The sequence below is a fragment of the Notolepis coatsorum genome, assembly GCF_963971535.1.
Source record: "Notolepis coatsorum genome assembly, chromosome: 1".
NCBI lineage: Eukaryota > Metazoa > Chordata > Actinopteri > Aulopiformes > Paralepididae > Notolepis > Notolepis coatsorum.
Genome location: NC_140165.1, coordinates 245255450 through 245272408, shown reverse-complemented (window position 1 = coordinate 245272408; position 16959 = coordinate 245255450). Strand labels below are relative to the sequence as shown.

At 48.4% G+C, this 16959-nt stretch overlaps 1 protein-coding gene across 3 annotated transcripts in view; it reads right to left on the bottom strand.

Moving 5' to 3' along the window:
* Window positions 1-16959, bottom strand: part of tpst1 (tyrosylprotein sulfotransferase 1) — a 107241-nt gene that overhangs the window by 5880 nt on the left and 84402 nt on the right. For 2 of the 3 annotated variants that reach the window (XM_084323646.1, XM_084323647.1), the window contains exons 4-5: window positions 2412-2462; window positions 883-952 (exon numbers count right to left, since the gene is read on the bottom strand). In XM_084323646.1, the coding sequence (XP_084179772.1) occupies window positions 917-952; window positions 2412-2462 (87 nt within the window). In that variant the 3' untranslated portion in view covers window positions 883-916. The remainder of the gene's footprint in view (window positions 1-882; window positions 953-2411; window positions 2463-16959) is intronic. The other variant, XM_084323648.1, reaches the window with a different exon arrangement.

Sequence of the window (16959 nt, the reverse complement as noted above, 5' to 3'; positions counted from 1 at the left end):
ACCTATCTTTAAGGGCTTACACGTCTTCGCTGTGCCCCGGGACGTCTGTTCAGTATTGTGAACATGCATCACTCTCTCCTAACTCTGGAGAGCAGAGATAGAACCCTGGAATTTGTGATCATCGCATGGATGATCGGTGTCATTGACAAAGAATGCGAAACAGCCTTTATGGGCATCGAGACAAAAATCCAGCATAATACATTTTCCAGGGAACTCGCGGACATATCCTGGTTCATGAGCGTCTGCACCATATGAAATAGTTCACAGTAAAAGCTCTAATAAAGTCCAGAAACTAGTTTCCAGAAAGTGTTTAAAAATAGAAAACAGTCCAAACTCAAGAACATTATAATCATGTTCTAGGGTTGATTTCCTTCTTAATGTTATCATGGCTGATTGTAGGTATAAAAAAAAGGGGGGGGGGAATAAATCAGATTTAAAAAGTTTTGTAATTTTCATTAATTACTTCAGGTCACCAGGCTACAATTCCTTCTTCTGAATATATATTTTTTTCCAAAAGCAGAGAGGATGTTGCTTTGCATTTCAATAACTGCTTTAAGAGGAATGCACACGTCCTTGCTGTGCCCCGGGACTGTTCGGTCAGTATTGTGAACGCGCATCACTCTCTCCTAACTCTGGAGATCGAGTAAAGAGGTTTGTGTGAACTCTCTGATCCGGACCCTTTAGCAACACTTGAATATAAACCTTGTTTGGGTGCGAGAACACAACATAACATTTACGGCTCTGGTTAGGAACGTCATCTCTCATTTCTAGCTTGGGAGAGTATGTTGCATGTTCACAAATACTAACTGAACCGTCCTGGGGCACAAAGTGTGCAGCATTCTCCTTTAAAAAGAAGCCCATCAGTGGTGTGAGAGTTCCTACCTGTGTGGCGTGGCGGTCTCCCTCCCACCTCCTCCTAACTGGGGTTGGGCTTGTCTGGAGACTTCTGAAGCTGCAGAGAGATGAGGACGAAAGGGGAGAAAAGTACAGTGGTAGTTAGCAGAGGTCAGAGGTCAATTGGCACGGTATGTGTCTCAGTCTGGAAGATGAAGACGAGGAAGACGGTGTTAACTTAAAGGGTAAGTTCAGAATTTTGGACCCCTAGTTTCCTACTCATCAATGATGTCATTGAGAGGCCATGATCCATGCTGTGCGTCATACCGGAGCGCCTCTTTAGTTAGCCACGAAACAAATGTAAATGTAAACAACCTCGGGTCAGACAGAGTTAACAAGCCTGGGTCAGCTCTAGAGTGATCCTCGAAAGCATCCCCACCCGCCGTTAAACGCCTGGTTCTCCTCAGGCTCTAAGAGAGCATCTGCTCCGCTGGGGAGATCACTGGCCGCCTGCCTACCATCTACTGAGGACCTTCACATCCTGAGAGCCCAGAGCAGGGCTGTTTAAGATCACCTCTGACCCGACCCACCCTGGTCACCACCTGTTCTTCCCTGAGACTGTCCGCCTTCTGAACAAAGGCTTCCGACTGATCATATAAACAATGACCTGCCGTGAGGCCATTTATATACTACTATTCTGTAGTGTGGTAGTGAAAGGGTTAAGCGTTCACTTTCCATCCGTCACGTGGCAGACTCGCACCGACTGACGGCATCGCTGGTGAGCAGGACATAGTGGCTCGTGATCCAAAATTCTGAACTCGCCCGTTAAAAAGTGGTGTTTGTGAGAATGTTGAGACAACTGAAATATAATGTAGCAAACGAGAGGAAGAGGACAAAACCCATTGATTTCTCCGCTAAAGCCCCAATTTAATGAACACCGAGCGGCAATGGAAAACAGCATCACACTAACGGTACACAGAGAAGATTATTCATGAACAAATAAAGCACTCGCACACATTCAAACACACACACACACGCACTCAGTCACAGCACAAGAATAATTGATGGTGTGTTGACTATGAAGCAGATTGAGGGCAGGGCTGCGTGTCTCATTATGCACCAGCAGGGGGCAGCGATGCTCTTTCACCCAGACACCAGACACTGGGTTTGGCTTTTTTTTTGCAAATCAACAATGTGACAACAAGAGAGACGAGAGAGAGCCGAGAAAGAGACGAGAGAATGACGGACAAGCTGACTGCTGAAGAGTGAGGAGGACGCATTCCAAACAAACAAGGCGAGAGGAGGTGAGTCCAGAGGAGTGGTGAGAGGCTGCAGTGGAGATGGAGCAGAGGAAGCAAGTGAGGAGGCGGCATAAACCAAAACAGAAGAAGAAGAAGAAGAAGAAGAAGAAGAGATGAGTGACTGTGGGCAGATGGAAACTGCAACCTGATCGTCCTATTGTGCTACAGATGGAACAACTAAAATTAATAAAGAAATTAAAATAAAAAACAAAAGCCGAATTTAGATACCAAAAAAATAGAAAAGGTCCAGAACATCAGGCAGAACCGTTACTGTACCTGCGATTGTTCTCTTAGAAAATCAGGTAGCTGAAATTCACCTTTAAAGACCTGGAAAAACAAAGGACTGGGTTTAGAGACTCAGGAGGGGGGGAAGGTCCACAACGTCAGAACATTTAACATCCACTCATTACCGTTTAGATTAACAACATCAACAACATCCAAGACTCTTCAAGAAGGCTGGTTTAAATCATCGCTGTACTTTGCCCACTGATTGCATTTCATAAATCAGAGAAAATAAATATATATATTAAAAAAATGATATATAAGGCGTCATTATCGTTGACAATGAAAAGTCCAAAACAATTCCCCTGACGCTGCTCGTTCTGAGCGAGCTGTAAAGACAGCGATTAATCAAAACACAAGCCGCTGAAAGGAGGACAGCTCCAGCCCAGCTTGTGTACAGTATCTGCTTCCTGTGTGTTTTTCATTGCCGTGGAAACGCAGAGCAGCTCGTCGTGACCACCGCTCTGACATGTCATGCAAAAGGTGAGTATTTAGCGACTTGAACATGTAGCAGCATGCTGGACACCATGCAAAGGGGAACTGGCCCCGTCTCAAAAGCCCCGCTCCTCTTTTCTTGATCCTCTAATCGCAACCGTCGCTTCTCCTCGCTTGTCCGGCCGGGGCGGCGAGGGTTGTTGATTGGAGGATCAAGAAAGGAGTTTGAGACGGGTCCATTGGTTCTCCTGTCATGTGTCAGTGTTGTGGTCATTCCCAGGGGGCCTTGTTGACAGCTGACCAGGCCCAGCGTTGAAGAGAGGAGCTGGAATAAATAGATAAGAGAGAGGAACAGAGGTGGATGGAGGAGGAGGTGGTGGTGGTTTCAAAGCGAACCCATACAATCGGCTGACCTTTATCATAATTGACAGATATCAGTGCTTGTACATTAGATTGTGAAAAACCTATTGTATATTGTACAAAACATACAACAGTGCTGTAAATGAAAGTGTTCTTAAAAAAAAGAACACACCACCTTTCCTTAAAAGCTACTGAGCAAAATAGTTTATTATTTTTATATATATATTTTTTTTATTATTATTATTTTTAAACCTGTCACTTTTCAGCAGATACATGGTGTGTTTTGCAGAACCATACTGGTTTATATGGACATTGGTATTGGTATCGAGATAAACCAGTAGGGCCCAAATAGTTTCCCTTCAGTCTGTTGACATGAGAGGCAGCCAACATGTCAGCATGGGGCTGCAAGAGCACTTCAGGATAAAGGGTTCAAGTTCAGGCAGCGAGGGAGGGAGGGAGCGAGGGAGCGAGGGAGTTGAAGGGGAGGGAGGGGAAGGGGAGGGAGGGAGGGAGGGAGCGTGGGAGGGAGGGAGGGAGCGTGGGAGGGAGCGTGGGAGGGAGGGAGGGAGGGAGGGGAAGGGGAGGTCACTGTCCTCCCAGGACAAGTCGCAGCCATCTAGTTTGACAAGGATAGTACAGACGCCATGTTGCGGCCACCTTATCATAGTGGGTCATAAGCCACTGACGTTCTAGAACTCTTTCTGAAACCGCGCTGTAATAAATAGCTCTGGGACAAGTCAGGGTGACCTCATATCCTGGCCTCCACTACGCAAGGGAGTCAAGGAATTTGCACTGTGTGTGTGTGTGTGTTTTGGAAGGGTTTTGTTGGAAAAGAATAATGCAGCGTTTTTACAAACTTTCCCTCCGTTAGCTCCTGCCTCAACTAGACACTCAAATCGACACAGTAAATCACACGGAGCATGAGCAGAAACCCAGCTAGATCAGGGAGGATTCAAACACTAAAGAATTAAAGTACATGTTGAGCCTGAATGACTCAGTGGAGGGTCTGCCTGAGAGGGGAGTGCTGCTCCACAGTCTGCAGTCTGCAGTGGAGGGTCTGCCTGAGAGGGGAGTGCTGCTCCACAGTCTGCAGTGGAGGGTCTGCCTGAGAGGGGAGTGCTGCTCCACAGTCTGCAGTGGAGGGTCTGCCTGAGAGGGGAGTGCTGCTCCACAGTCTGCAGTGGAGGGTCTGCCTGAGAGGGGAGTGCTGCTCCACAGTCTGCAGTGGAGGGTCTGCCTGAGAGGGGAGTGCTGCTCCACAGTCTGCAGTGGAGGGTCTGCCTGAGAGGGGAGTGCTGCTCCACAGTCTGCAGTGGAGGGTCTGCCTGAGAGGGGAGTGCTGCTCCACAGTCTGCAGTGGAGGGTCTGCCTGAGAGGGGAGTGCTGCTCCACAGTCTGCAGTCTGCAGTGGAGGGTCTGCCTGAGAGGGGAGTGCTGCTCCACAGTCTGCAGTCTGCAGTGGAGGGTCTGCCTGAGAGGGGAGTGCTGCTCCACAGGCTTCAGTGGAGGGTCTGCCTGAGAGGGGAGTGCTGCTCCACAGTCTACAGGCTTCCACCGCAGAGGTGCAGTCTCCCCTGAGCTTAATAGGTTTTTTTTGGCACCGCAGTGAGTTTCCTCATATCATCATCATGCAGCCATACCTGCCCCCCCCCCCCCCCCCCCCCCCCCCAGAGCAGTGATGTAGTTTAGACTCTGGCCTAACTGCTACACAGTGATGTAGTTTAGACTCTGGTCTAACTGCTGCACAGTGAGTGATGTAGTTTAGACTCTGGTCTAACTGCTGCACAGTGGTGGGGAAACCATTTTAAAACTGTAGTTTACCAAACTACTAGCTACTTCAGAATGAAAATAAGTTCACCTAAAACTACATTGAAAAAGTAGTTCCAACCTCATCCAAACTACATCACAGGAAATGATCACAACCTTGAGTGTGGAATCTGATCGTTGCATGGAGGTACAACTGAACTGTGACTGAGTAAAGTGTAGGTGTGTGTTTAACTAAACAACTACTGAACTGTGACTGAGTAAAGTGTAGGTGTGTTTAACTAAACAACTACTGAACTGTGACTGAGTAAAGTGTAGGTGTGTGTTTAACTAAACAACTACTGAACTGTGACTGAGTAAAGTGTAGGTGTGTGTTTAACTAAACAACTACTGAACTGCGACCAAGTAAAGTGTAGGTGTGTGTTTAACTAAACAACTACTGAACTGTGACTGAGTAAAGTGTAGGTGTGTGTTTAACTAAACAACTACTGAACTGTGACTGAGTAAAGTGTAGGTGTGTGTTTAACTAAACAACAACTGAACTGTGACTGAGTAAAGTGTAGGTGTGTTTAACTAAACAACTACTTAACTGTGACTGAGTAAAGTGTAGGTGTGTTTAACTAAACAACTACTTAACTGTGACTGAGTAAAGTGTAGGTGTGTGTTTAACTAAACAACTACTGAACTGCGACCAAGTAAAGTGTAGGTGTGTGTTTAACTAAACAACTACTGAACTGTGACTGAGTAAAGTGTAGGTGTGTGTTTAACTAAACAACTACTGAACTGTGACTGAGTAAAGTGTAGGTGTGTGTTTAACTAAACAACAACTGAACTGTGACTGAGTAAAGTGTAGGTGTGTTTAACTAAACAACTACTTAACTGTGACTGAGTAAAGTGTAGGTGTGTGTTTAACTAAACAACTACTGAACTGTGATGAGTAAAGTGTAGGTGTGTGTTTAACTAAACAACTACTGAACTGCGACCAAGTAAAGTGTAGGTGTGTGTTTAACTAAACAACTACTGAACTGTGACTGAGTAAAGTGTAGGTGTGTTTAACTAAACAACTACTGAACTGCGACTGAGTAAAGTGTAGGTGTGTTTAACTAAACAAGCCAATCTAGTTCCTGAAAATATTGCATCATCAGGCTACCCTGATTGGCCCATCAGTCAGTCAGTCAGCTGTCAGTATGTTTGTGTAAAGCAGTAACAGGAACACAAGGTAACCAGCTAAACACTTCCTGCTTTAAGCAGATTTAGAGGAAGTTAAAAGCGGCAAGCCTCAATGACTTCCTTTAGTAGATACAGTATAAATTACTTATTGTATACAGTGGTATACAATGTGCATTCACTACCTACTTTTACACAACTGAAGGTCCAGTAATGGTCCAGGAAACCATAGTGACAACTGAAGGTCCTGTAATGAAACCAGTCACAACTGAAGGTCCAGTAATGAAACCAGTCACAACTGAAGGTCCAGTAATGAAACCACAGTCACAACTGAAGGTCCAGTAATGAAACCAGTCACAACTGAAGGTCCAGTAATGAAACCACAGTCACAACTGAAGGTCCTGTAATGGTCCCAGTTCCCGACTTAAATCCCAATAAATAAACACAGGACAAACCACAAAATACTAGTACATTCAAGTTGTAGGACTTTACCAAATTACAAAACTAACTCTGCAATCCCTGCGAGAGAGAGTGTGTGTGTGACGTGTGTGTTTTCCTGTAGTTGCCTTGGGGTGGAATCTAGCGGTAATGCGTTCCAAACGAGAGACGGAGAGGTGAGGTGAGCGCATGTTTCTGATTTCCTCTTGGGTGCCATTTTGCAGCCTGGCTCATCACACAATGGGGTCTGAGCCAGACTGCTAAGTGCTTCTCTTGCTCCTCTGCAGCAAGAACCCAGAGAGCAGGAGGGAGGCGCTGCGGGAGAAAAGGCCCTGCCGCTGTAACGACGGCGGTCACGCACTCGTGGTTAGAGACCCCAGCGGGAGCGTACGGTTTGGAAACCCTAGCGGGAGCGTACGGTTTGGAAACCCCAACGGGAGCGTGTGTACGGTTAGGAAACCCCAGAGGGAGCGTACGTACGGTTTGGAAACCCCAGCGGGAGCGTGTGCACGGTTTGGAAACCCTAGAGGGAGCGTACGTACGGTTTGGAAACCCTAGAGGGAGCGTACGTACGGTTTGGAAACCCTAGAGGGAGCGTACGTACGGTTTGGAAACCCTAGAGGGAGCGTACGTACGGTTTGGAAACCCTAGAGGGAGCGTACGTACGGTTTGGAAACCCCAACGGGAGCGCGTGTACGGTTTGGAAACCCTAGAGGGAGCGTACGTACGGTTTGGAAACCCTAGAGGGAGCGTACGTACGGTTTGGAAACCCTAGAGGGAGCGTACGTACGGTTTGGAAACCCTAGAGGGAGCGTACGTACGGTTTGGAAACCCCAACGGGAGCGCGTGTACGGTTAGGAAACCCCAGAGGGAGCGTACGGTTAGGAAACCCCAGAGGGAGCGTACGTACGGTTTGAAAACCTGGGGAGACGGCATGCATGTTACGGATCAATCTTCGACCCTCGGAAAACGAGCTGCAGCTAGGGAAGGAAGCCAGACCCCCCCCCCCCTGGAAGAGCCGCCTCAGTAGGGGAGTTCAGCGTTGGATGCACCAGGCTGTGTCCGCAGGACAAGACGCCTGCCAAGATGAGAGCATTACTGCAATGCAACCAGCAGGCCTCCCTGCAGAGCCACAGCAGGCTGAGCACCTCCTGATCCTGATCCAGGCCTCCCTGCAGAGCCACAGCAGGCTGAGCACCTCCTGATCCTGTTACTCATGTTGTTGAAATGATGCAGCGCGTTGAAAAGAGCACCGTTCATATGATGATGATGATGATGATGATGATGTAGAGCAGCGTTCATATGATGATGATGATGTAGAGCAGCGTTCATATGATGATGATGATGATGATGATGTAGAGCAGCGTTCATATGATGATGATGATGTAGAGCAGCGTTCATATGATGATGATGATGATGATGTAGAGCAGCGTTCATATGATGATGATGATGTAGAGCAGCGTTCATATGATGATGATGATGATGTAGAGCAGCGTTCATATGATGATGTAGAGCAGCGTTCATATGATGATGATGTAGAGCAGCGTTCATATGATGATGATGATGTAGAGCAGCGTTCATATGATGATGTAGAGCAGCGTTCATATGATGATGATGTAGAGCAGCGTTCATATGATGATGATGATGTAGAGCAGCGTTCATATGATGATGATGATGATGTAGAGCAGCGTTCATATGATGATGATGATGATGTAGAGCAGCGTTCATATGATGATGATGATGATGATGTAGAGCAGCGTTCATATGATGATGATGATGTAGAGCAGCGTTCATATGATGATGATGATGATGATGTAGAGCAGCGTTCATATGATGATGATGATGTAGAGCAGCATTCATATGATGATGATGATGTAGAGCAGCGTTCATATGATGATGATGATGTAGAGCAGCGTTCATATGATGATGATGATGATGATGTAGAGCAGCGTTCATATGATGATGATGATGATGATGATGTAGAGCAGCGTTCATATGATGATGATGATGTAGAGCACCGTTCATATGATGATGATGATGATGTAGAGCAGCGTTCATATGATGATGATGATGATGATGATGTAGAGCAGCGTTCATATGATGATGATGATGATGTAGAGCAGCGTTCATATGATGATGATGATGATGTAGAGCAGCGTTCATATGATGATGATGATGATGATGATGATGATGTAGAGCAGCGTTCATATGATGATGATGATGATGATGATGAAGAGCACCATTCATAACAAGGACTCTGTGTTCGGATGGGAAATAAATGACTGGTCAGTCACTGTGATGAAAGGAAGGCCTGTCTGCCAACGCTGCCTGTGACCCACCAGTAACCTGGGCTGACAGAGAGAGAGAGAGAGAGACAGAGAGAGAGAGACAGAGAGAGAGAGACAGAGACAGAGACAGAGAGAGAGAGAGAGAGAGAGAGACAGAGAGAGACAGAGAGAGACAGAGAGAGACAGAGAGAGACAGAGAGAGACAGAGAGAGAGAGAGACAGAGAGACAGAGAGACAGAGAGAGAGAGAGAGAGAGAGAGAGAGAGAGAGAGAGAGAGAGAGAGAGAGAGAGAGAGAGAGAGAGAGAGAGAGAGACAGAGAGAGAGACAGAGAGAGAGAGAGAGAGACTGCACTGCAGCAGCAGCCTCCTGCCTGGCTCTGAACGACTGCACTGAGCCCAGGTCCAGCTCTGAACTACAGTTCAACCCGTTCACTGCCACACAACAACAGGTTAACACTTTCACAACCACACTACAGAAGGTTAACCCTTTCACAACCACACTACAGAAGGTTAACCCTTTCACTGCCACACGACAAAGGGTTAACACTTTCACTACCACACTACAGAAGGTTAACCCTTTCACTACCACACTACAGAAGGTAATAACCCTTTCACTACCACACTACAGAAGGTAATAACCCTTTCACTACCACACTACAGAAGGTAATAACCCTTTCACAACCACACTACAGAAGGTTAACCCTTTCACTACCACACTGCAGATGGTTAACCCTTTCACTACCACAATACAGAAGGTTAACCCTTTCACTGCCACACGACAACGGGTTAACCCTTTCTCAACCACATTACAGAAGGTTAACCCTTTCACTACGGTTAACCGTCTGTAGTGTGGTCATGAAAGGGTTAATAGAGGCCGTCCACGGAATGTGTAGTTCTCTTGCGCAAGAGCTCTATACAGAACAGAAAATAGAACAAGGTATGGTACTGGTGAGCTGAATGAAACACTAGCGTTATACTGTAGGTATATTCTTTAAACAACCAGCACGATGATGTTAATTCACTCACTGCAGCGCTAATGCGTGGCTTAGTGCACCCTCTCCGAGCACAGCCAACTCTCGGTATGTTGAGGGGGCGTGGCTTAGTGCACCCTCTCCGAGCACAGCCAACTCTCGGTATGTTGAGGGGGCGTGGCTTAGTGCACCCTCTCCGAGCACAGCCAACTCTCGGTATGTTGAGGGGGCGTGGCTTAGTGCACCCTCTCCGAGCACAGCCAACTCTCGGTATGTTGAGGGGGCGTGGCTTAGTGCACCCTCTCCGAGCACAGCCAACTCTCGGTATGTTGAGGGGGCGTGGCTTAGTGCACCCTCTCTGAGCACAGCCAACTCTCGGTATGTTGAGGGGCGTGGCTTAGTGCACCCTCTCCGAGCACAGCCAACTCTCGGTATGTTGAGGGGCGTGGCTTAGTGCACCCTCTCCGAGCACAGCCAACTCTCGGTATGTTGAGGGGCGTGGCTTAGTGCACCCTCTCCGAGCACAGCCAACTCTCGGTATGTTGAGGGGGCGTGGCTTAGTGCACCCTCTCCGAGCACAGCCAACTCTCGGTATGTTGAGGGGGGCGTGGCTTAGTGCACCCTCTCCGAGCACAGCCAACCCTCAGGATGTTGAGGGGGCGTGGCTTAGTGCACCCTCTGAGCAGCCAACTCTCGGTATGTTGAGGGGGGCGTGGCTTAGTGCACCCTCTCCGAGCACAGCCAACTCTCGGTATGTTGAGGGGGCGTGGCTTAGTGCACCCTCTCCGAGCACAGCCAACTCTCGGTATGTTGAGGGGGCGTGGCTTAGTGCACCCTCTCCGAGCACAGCCAACTCTCGGTATGTTGAGGGGGCGTGGCTTAGTGCACCCTCTCCGAGCACAGCCAACTCTCGGTATGTTGAGGGGGCGTGGCTTAGTGCACCCTCTCTGAGCACAGCCAACTCTCGGTATGTTGAGGGGGCGTGGCTTAGTGCAGCCTCTCCGAGCAGCCATCTCTCAGTATGTTGAGGGGGCGTGGCTTAGTGCAGCCTCTCCGAGCACAGCCAACCATCTCTCAGTATGTTGAGGGGGCGTGGCTTAGTGCAGCCTCTCCGAGCACAGCCAACCATCTCTCAGTATGTTGAGGGGGCGTGGCTTAGTGAACCCTCTCCGAGCAGCCATCTCTCAGTATGTTGAGGGGGCGTGGCTTAGTGCACCCTCTCCGAGCACAGCCAACCATCTCTCAGTATGTTGAGGGGGCGTGGCTTAGTGAACCCTCTCCGAGCACAGCCAACCATCTCTCAGTATGTTGAGGGGGCGTGGCTTAGTGCAGCCTCTCCGAACAGCCATCTCTCAGTATGTTGAGGGGGCGTGGCTTAGTGCAGCCTCTCCGAGCAGCCATCTCTCAGTATGTTGAGGGGGCGTGGCTTAGTGCAGCCTCTCCGAGCAGCCATCTCTCAGTATGTTGAGGGGGCGTGGTCTTGTTAGCTGGTCGTCACTGTAATTTAGGGTAACCTCAGTGTCTTGAGAGTTGAAATGAAGGTTTGAAATGAAATGAAGAGTAACACACACACAGACAGGAGGCGGTAGCAGCCCGGCCCAGACAAGCCGGACATCGGCCTCGTGGTCCAGAGCAACACGCCGTAGTCCACCCAACGGCACCCTGAGCCTCCCTGTCCTGCGGCTGCCGGGGCTCCTTCAGGCACGGAACCCACCGGGCGCGGGACGCGGGCGGGCGATCAACGCCTCCCAATACAAATGAACCATACTATACTTTTTCAGGAGTACAGTCACACTGGTTTCATCATTCTAAAATTAATTCTAGCATTCTAATTAATTAGATAATAACTGGTTATACATGCAAAATGGACAATAGAGCACTGGAACTGGAAATCTTACAAAAAAAAAAAAATCTTCAAACAGGGACTGACTTCGCATATAGACTAGGCGTTTACAGCTGTTCCAATGTAAATGTGCCTTCCTCCGTGCACTTTCGCCCGCTCTGAAGTGGGACTCGGCGTGGCTGTTCTCGCACCAAACCCGCGAGTGCTTGCGCCCGCGCCCGGTGGGTTTCAAGCGTCAGACGGACCAGCGGGTCACAGCCGGTTGTTAAAGGCAGTAACACTCCGGCACGCTACGGAGAAGCTGACGGCGGGTCGAGACGCGTCCAGCGGAGCAGGTTGTTTCAGCTGCGCTGGTCCACTTCCACCCCGCTCTCCAGGGATAGTGTGTTATCTGAAAGAATAACACTCCCATCGGCAGTAAGTCCAAACTAAAGACACCCGCGGTGTGCGTGTGCGCATGCATGCGAGTGTGCGTCTAACACTTCTGACATTGAAAGGCAGTACTGGGTTAAGAACTTAAGATCATCCGAATGATCGACTTTGAAGGATTACTGCGATACAGACACAGATCCGAGATCAGACTGGTAACAGCAGCAGGGCATGTTTCCTGCACTTCCAAATTCCCTTCTGGATATAAAATCCCACTTATAATAAGTAGGTATGAGATTGAGGTAAAGATTTTAAAACTGCTGTGTGTGTATGGTTCTGTGTGTGTGTGTGTGTGTGTGTGTGTGTGTGTGTTTCTGTGTGCATGTGTGTGTATTGTTCTGTGTCTCTCTCTCTCTCTCTCTCTCTCTCTGCTGGTCAATGTGTGTGTTATTGGAGATAAGGGAGAGCTTACCCAGGCGTGTGCTGACAGATAAGCAGAGTTGTGACTGTGCCCAGGGGGCCACTGTAATGGTCCCAGCCCATAATCTCCTCGTGCCAGTGGGGGCCGTGGAGGGTGGGACCACCTCACCCTACAACCTGGACGCACCCTCTAGGCCCTAAACCACCCCCACCACCACCACCATTACCCCCAGGCCTCCATCCACTAACACTGCCCTGATGCCAGTTAAAAGCAGCACACGCCACCATCTGCTGTTGCACCCTCTGTGTGTCCGTCTACAGGGGGCTGCGTGACCTGGAGCGCCGTGCGCTAAGATGGATGTGACGGAGCAGCGGTAAGCGCAGCCGGCAGTATTAAAGGATTATTATAAAGGAAAGTCCCGTCGTACTGCGGGGCCGCGACGGCATCGGGACGCCCCCCAGTGACGGGGTTAGGATGGAGAGAGGGAGGGAGAGAGAGAGGGAGAGAGAGATGGGGATAGAGAGAGAGGGAGGCAGAGGGAGAGACAGAGGGAGAGAGAGACAGACAGAGATGGGGAGAGAGAGAGAGAGGGAGGCAGAGGGACAGAGACAGACAGAGATGGGGAGAGAGAGGGGGGGAGAGAGGGGGGGGGGCAGAGGGAGAGAGAAAGACAGACAGATGGGGAGAGAGAGGGGGTGAGAGAGAGAGAGAGGGGGCAGATGGAGAGAGAGACAGATAGAGATGAGGAGAGAGGGGGGAGACAGAGGGAGAGAGGGGACAGAGAGACAGACAGATGGGGAGAGAGAGAGACAGAGAGAGAGGGGTAGAGAGAGAGAGAGAGAGAGAGAGAGAGAGACAGAGAGAGAGAGAGAGACAGACAGAGAGAGAGAGAGGGGTAGTAGAGAGAGCTCAAGCATTAACAGTGGCCCCGGAGTTTAGTATAATCTACAGCCTGAACCCCGTGTTTAAACCATGTATTTCACATGTATTAAATACACCCAAAGCATTTTCACGGAGCTGGAACGCCTCGACGAGGGGGGGGGGGGTGGCTCACTCCCTGAGCGGGAGCTCAGCCAAGTTACACAGCCCCCCAGGACACATTTGTTACAACTTTCCAAAATCTATTCTGTACCCAAAATAAATGAGCTAAATGCATGATTCAGTAAGCATGCAGTCGATTGTGAGTTCCCCATCAATAAGGCCCTGAGCAAGTTTCCATTACTTGCCTATTAAGTGGCACGCTGGCTTATAGGGTCTGCCCGCGTGGGGAAAGTGCTGGGCTTGTACAAATCAACTCAAAACCAATTCCATGCCCTTTCAGCGAAACACCTCCTTCAACACGAGCGATCACACGTGTGTTCAAAGAGCGGAGATCACCGCCGCACTACCAAATGGTTAACCCTTTCACTGCGACAATACACTGAGAAGGTTAACCCTTTCACTGCCACACGACAGCGGGTTAACCCTTTCACTGCCACACTACAGAAGGTTAACCCTTTACTATCACACTACCGACGGGTAACCGATGACCCAACACATCAACACCACAGAGCAACACAACAACAAGCCACAGAGCAACACATCACACTGGACACGGTCTCCCGTTTCGCTCCAATCATAACCCGCCACTCATCTCATCACCGTTACCGTGGAGAAACCGAGAATTTATTGATCCCAATATCCATTTCTTAGCGTGGGATCGGCAGAAGTGCAGAGCCACTTAACAGCTATCGATTGTGGCTTTGGAGTCGGTCCAGAAGTTCTTCATTTACAGCTCCGCTGACCGACCGCTCCTCGATTACAGGCCTGTGTGACGCGTCGTCAAGCCACACGCGGCAAACGCCATCCGTCCCAGACCTCGCCATATATCCTCCTCGTCGTGACAGCTGGTGGAGACGGCAGCGGAGGCTGAATCACAGGCACGCCGTCCAGTCCAGGGTGCTTCCAATCTCACGGTTTTATTCGATTGTAAAATAAAAGAGGCAGAGACCAGGGATACAGGGACTATTGGAACAGACCCTCCTCACGGTCACCCACCGCACTCAACTTACAACATACATAGTTGATGAAGAGGGCGTTTTGAGAGAAGAACCAGCGGGGCTCCATCTTCAGTTTGTTTTGGTTATATTGGCCAATTTATAGGTGGTGGTTTGCGTGTCTGCTGGCATCGTCTACAACCCGATTATATCAGATTTAAATGTATGGTCATCATACAGCACAGTATCATCAGCATACAGCACGAGTACAGTACAACGAAAAGAGGTTTGGCATCCAACCAGAGTGTAACAGTAATGTTCAGGTGATTAAACTGGAGTTTATACAAACGAGTACTACGGTGTAATAATGTACAGTTTTATAGTATTATGTACAGTGATACAGGTATAAATACACTATGGTAGTAAGTAGGGCTGGGCGATATGACCAAAAACGTTATCGCGATAAAATTATAAAATTATTTTCATACAATTCGATATCGATAATTATCGTCGATATAATGTCTGTCAAGTTTAATTAACTTCTTATGCTGCTGCGAATGTCTCGAGTCGAGTTGATGTCGTCATCAGTCCGCGCACGTTAGCAGTTAGCCGACAAGCGGAATATCTCATGACAATGTAATAAATATGACACTAAAATACTCTCTTCCGCCACAATATATTGAAACGACGTCCACTGTATACCCCACACTACTATAAACGTGGCCTCAGAATTCACGCCACACACATACTCTGCACGTAAATATATAAAACATCGCCGTGCAAGCTAGTTATCCTAGCCAGCCTGTTGCTTCTAAGCGGTGTATTCCATGACAATGTGCTAAATATGACACTAAAATACTCTCTTCCGCCACAATATATTGAAACGACGTCCACTGTATACCCCACACTACTATAAACGTGGCCTCAGAATTCACGCCACACACATACGTAAATATATAAAACATCGCCGTGCAAGCTAATTAGCCTAGCAAGCCTTGTTGTTGAGTGAGTCCTACCTCTGGGTCACCTTCCGGGTCTCCTTCGCTCTCGGCCATCTCCTTCACCGATTGGTTGTTAGTGCGTGCTCATATCCAAGCTTGGAAAATCGATATATCGAAACTTTGCGACCACGTTTCATGTTTATTTCGAGGAAATCATTTATCGCGATAGTTATCGTTATCGTTTTATCGCCCAGCCCTAGTAGTAAGTCACACTGGCCAGCAGCGTAGCTAGTAAGAGTAGGTAATGGATGTATACAGATATACTATATACAGGTATGTAAAAAGGATTATATGCAGGTATATTCAGACGGATGTGGATAAATATACATATGGTATATACAGCATTATTGTACATGCCGTCATACAAGTTAGACGAGTTATATGCAGGTGTATGATAAGGAATGTGTAAGAGATACCTAGAAGCTCTCTGATCCTCCACACGTGGGGAGTTCATCCCAGACCTGAACCCAGGTCATCAAGGAAGCAGCAGCAGCTACTGTTTTGGTTTCGACCTATAGAGCGATAAATCTATAGCGTTAGGTAGCGAGCGCAAGTAAAGCGGTGTATGGAAGAAAAGAGGCTCGTGAAAATCCCTGTCTGGTTTATTATATCGTGAAACAGGGAGCCGTTTGGAGAGAGGAGGTGATTTATACGTCATACATCATCCGCTTCCACTAGCATTACTAGAGGGAAGGAAAATAGACTCGAGGAGTAAAAAAAAAAAAAGGGACCGGAGGAGTGGAAAGGCCCGCTGAGGTCAGTCTCTCCCACGCAGCCCGTGAGCCTGGTAGGAGCCTGGTCTCTCCCACGCAGCCTGGTAGAAGACTGCAGCGTTGAAGAAGGAATGGGCGTCGACTTTCGAATATTCAAATAGTCGTTAAATTATAAAAAGAATTTATTCGAGTATCGTTTGATCCATGTTTTGTTTTTACTGGCACCGTCACGGTGAGAGGGGACCCTATTAACTGTTACACCGCTGAACGGCATGCTGGGTGCGGCTCGCTAGCTAGCCAGGTAGCATAACGGTCTGTGAACAGCTGGGAGAGCAGAAAAGAAAGAGAGACTAGATATGTTACGTGGTAGCAGCGTTTTGTACGTTTGCCATGTTGTTTCACTAAAGTTCCCACATTTCAAGCGTCAGTGATTAATGTTTTTGTTCGCGGAAAGAATGCTAGCCTGGTTCGACTCAAATATCTATCCGTTAGCGATGACAGCAGATTCCCGGCCATTCCCGCTTGTAATATCTCAAAGACTAAAAAACATCATCTAAAATGGACAGAGTACCCCTTTAAATGACACAAAACTTGGCCATTAGAGAGTAATTGCATTATTGAGCGTCAGGGAATCTCTTTAGTCGAGGGAGATTCTCCCAGGAGCCGTGCGTTCTGTTCTGGATCTCCCGGACGGGCAGACACCACCAGTAGACATCCTCCGTCAGTGGAGCAACACAGGCCTGAAGAGCCACTGTCCTCACAACGTGTACCACACACACAACCCCACACACACGT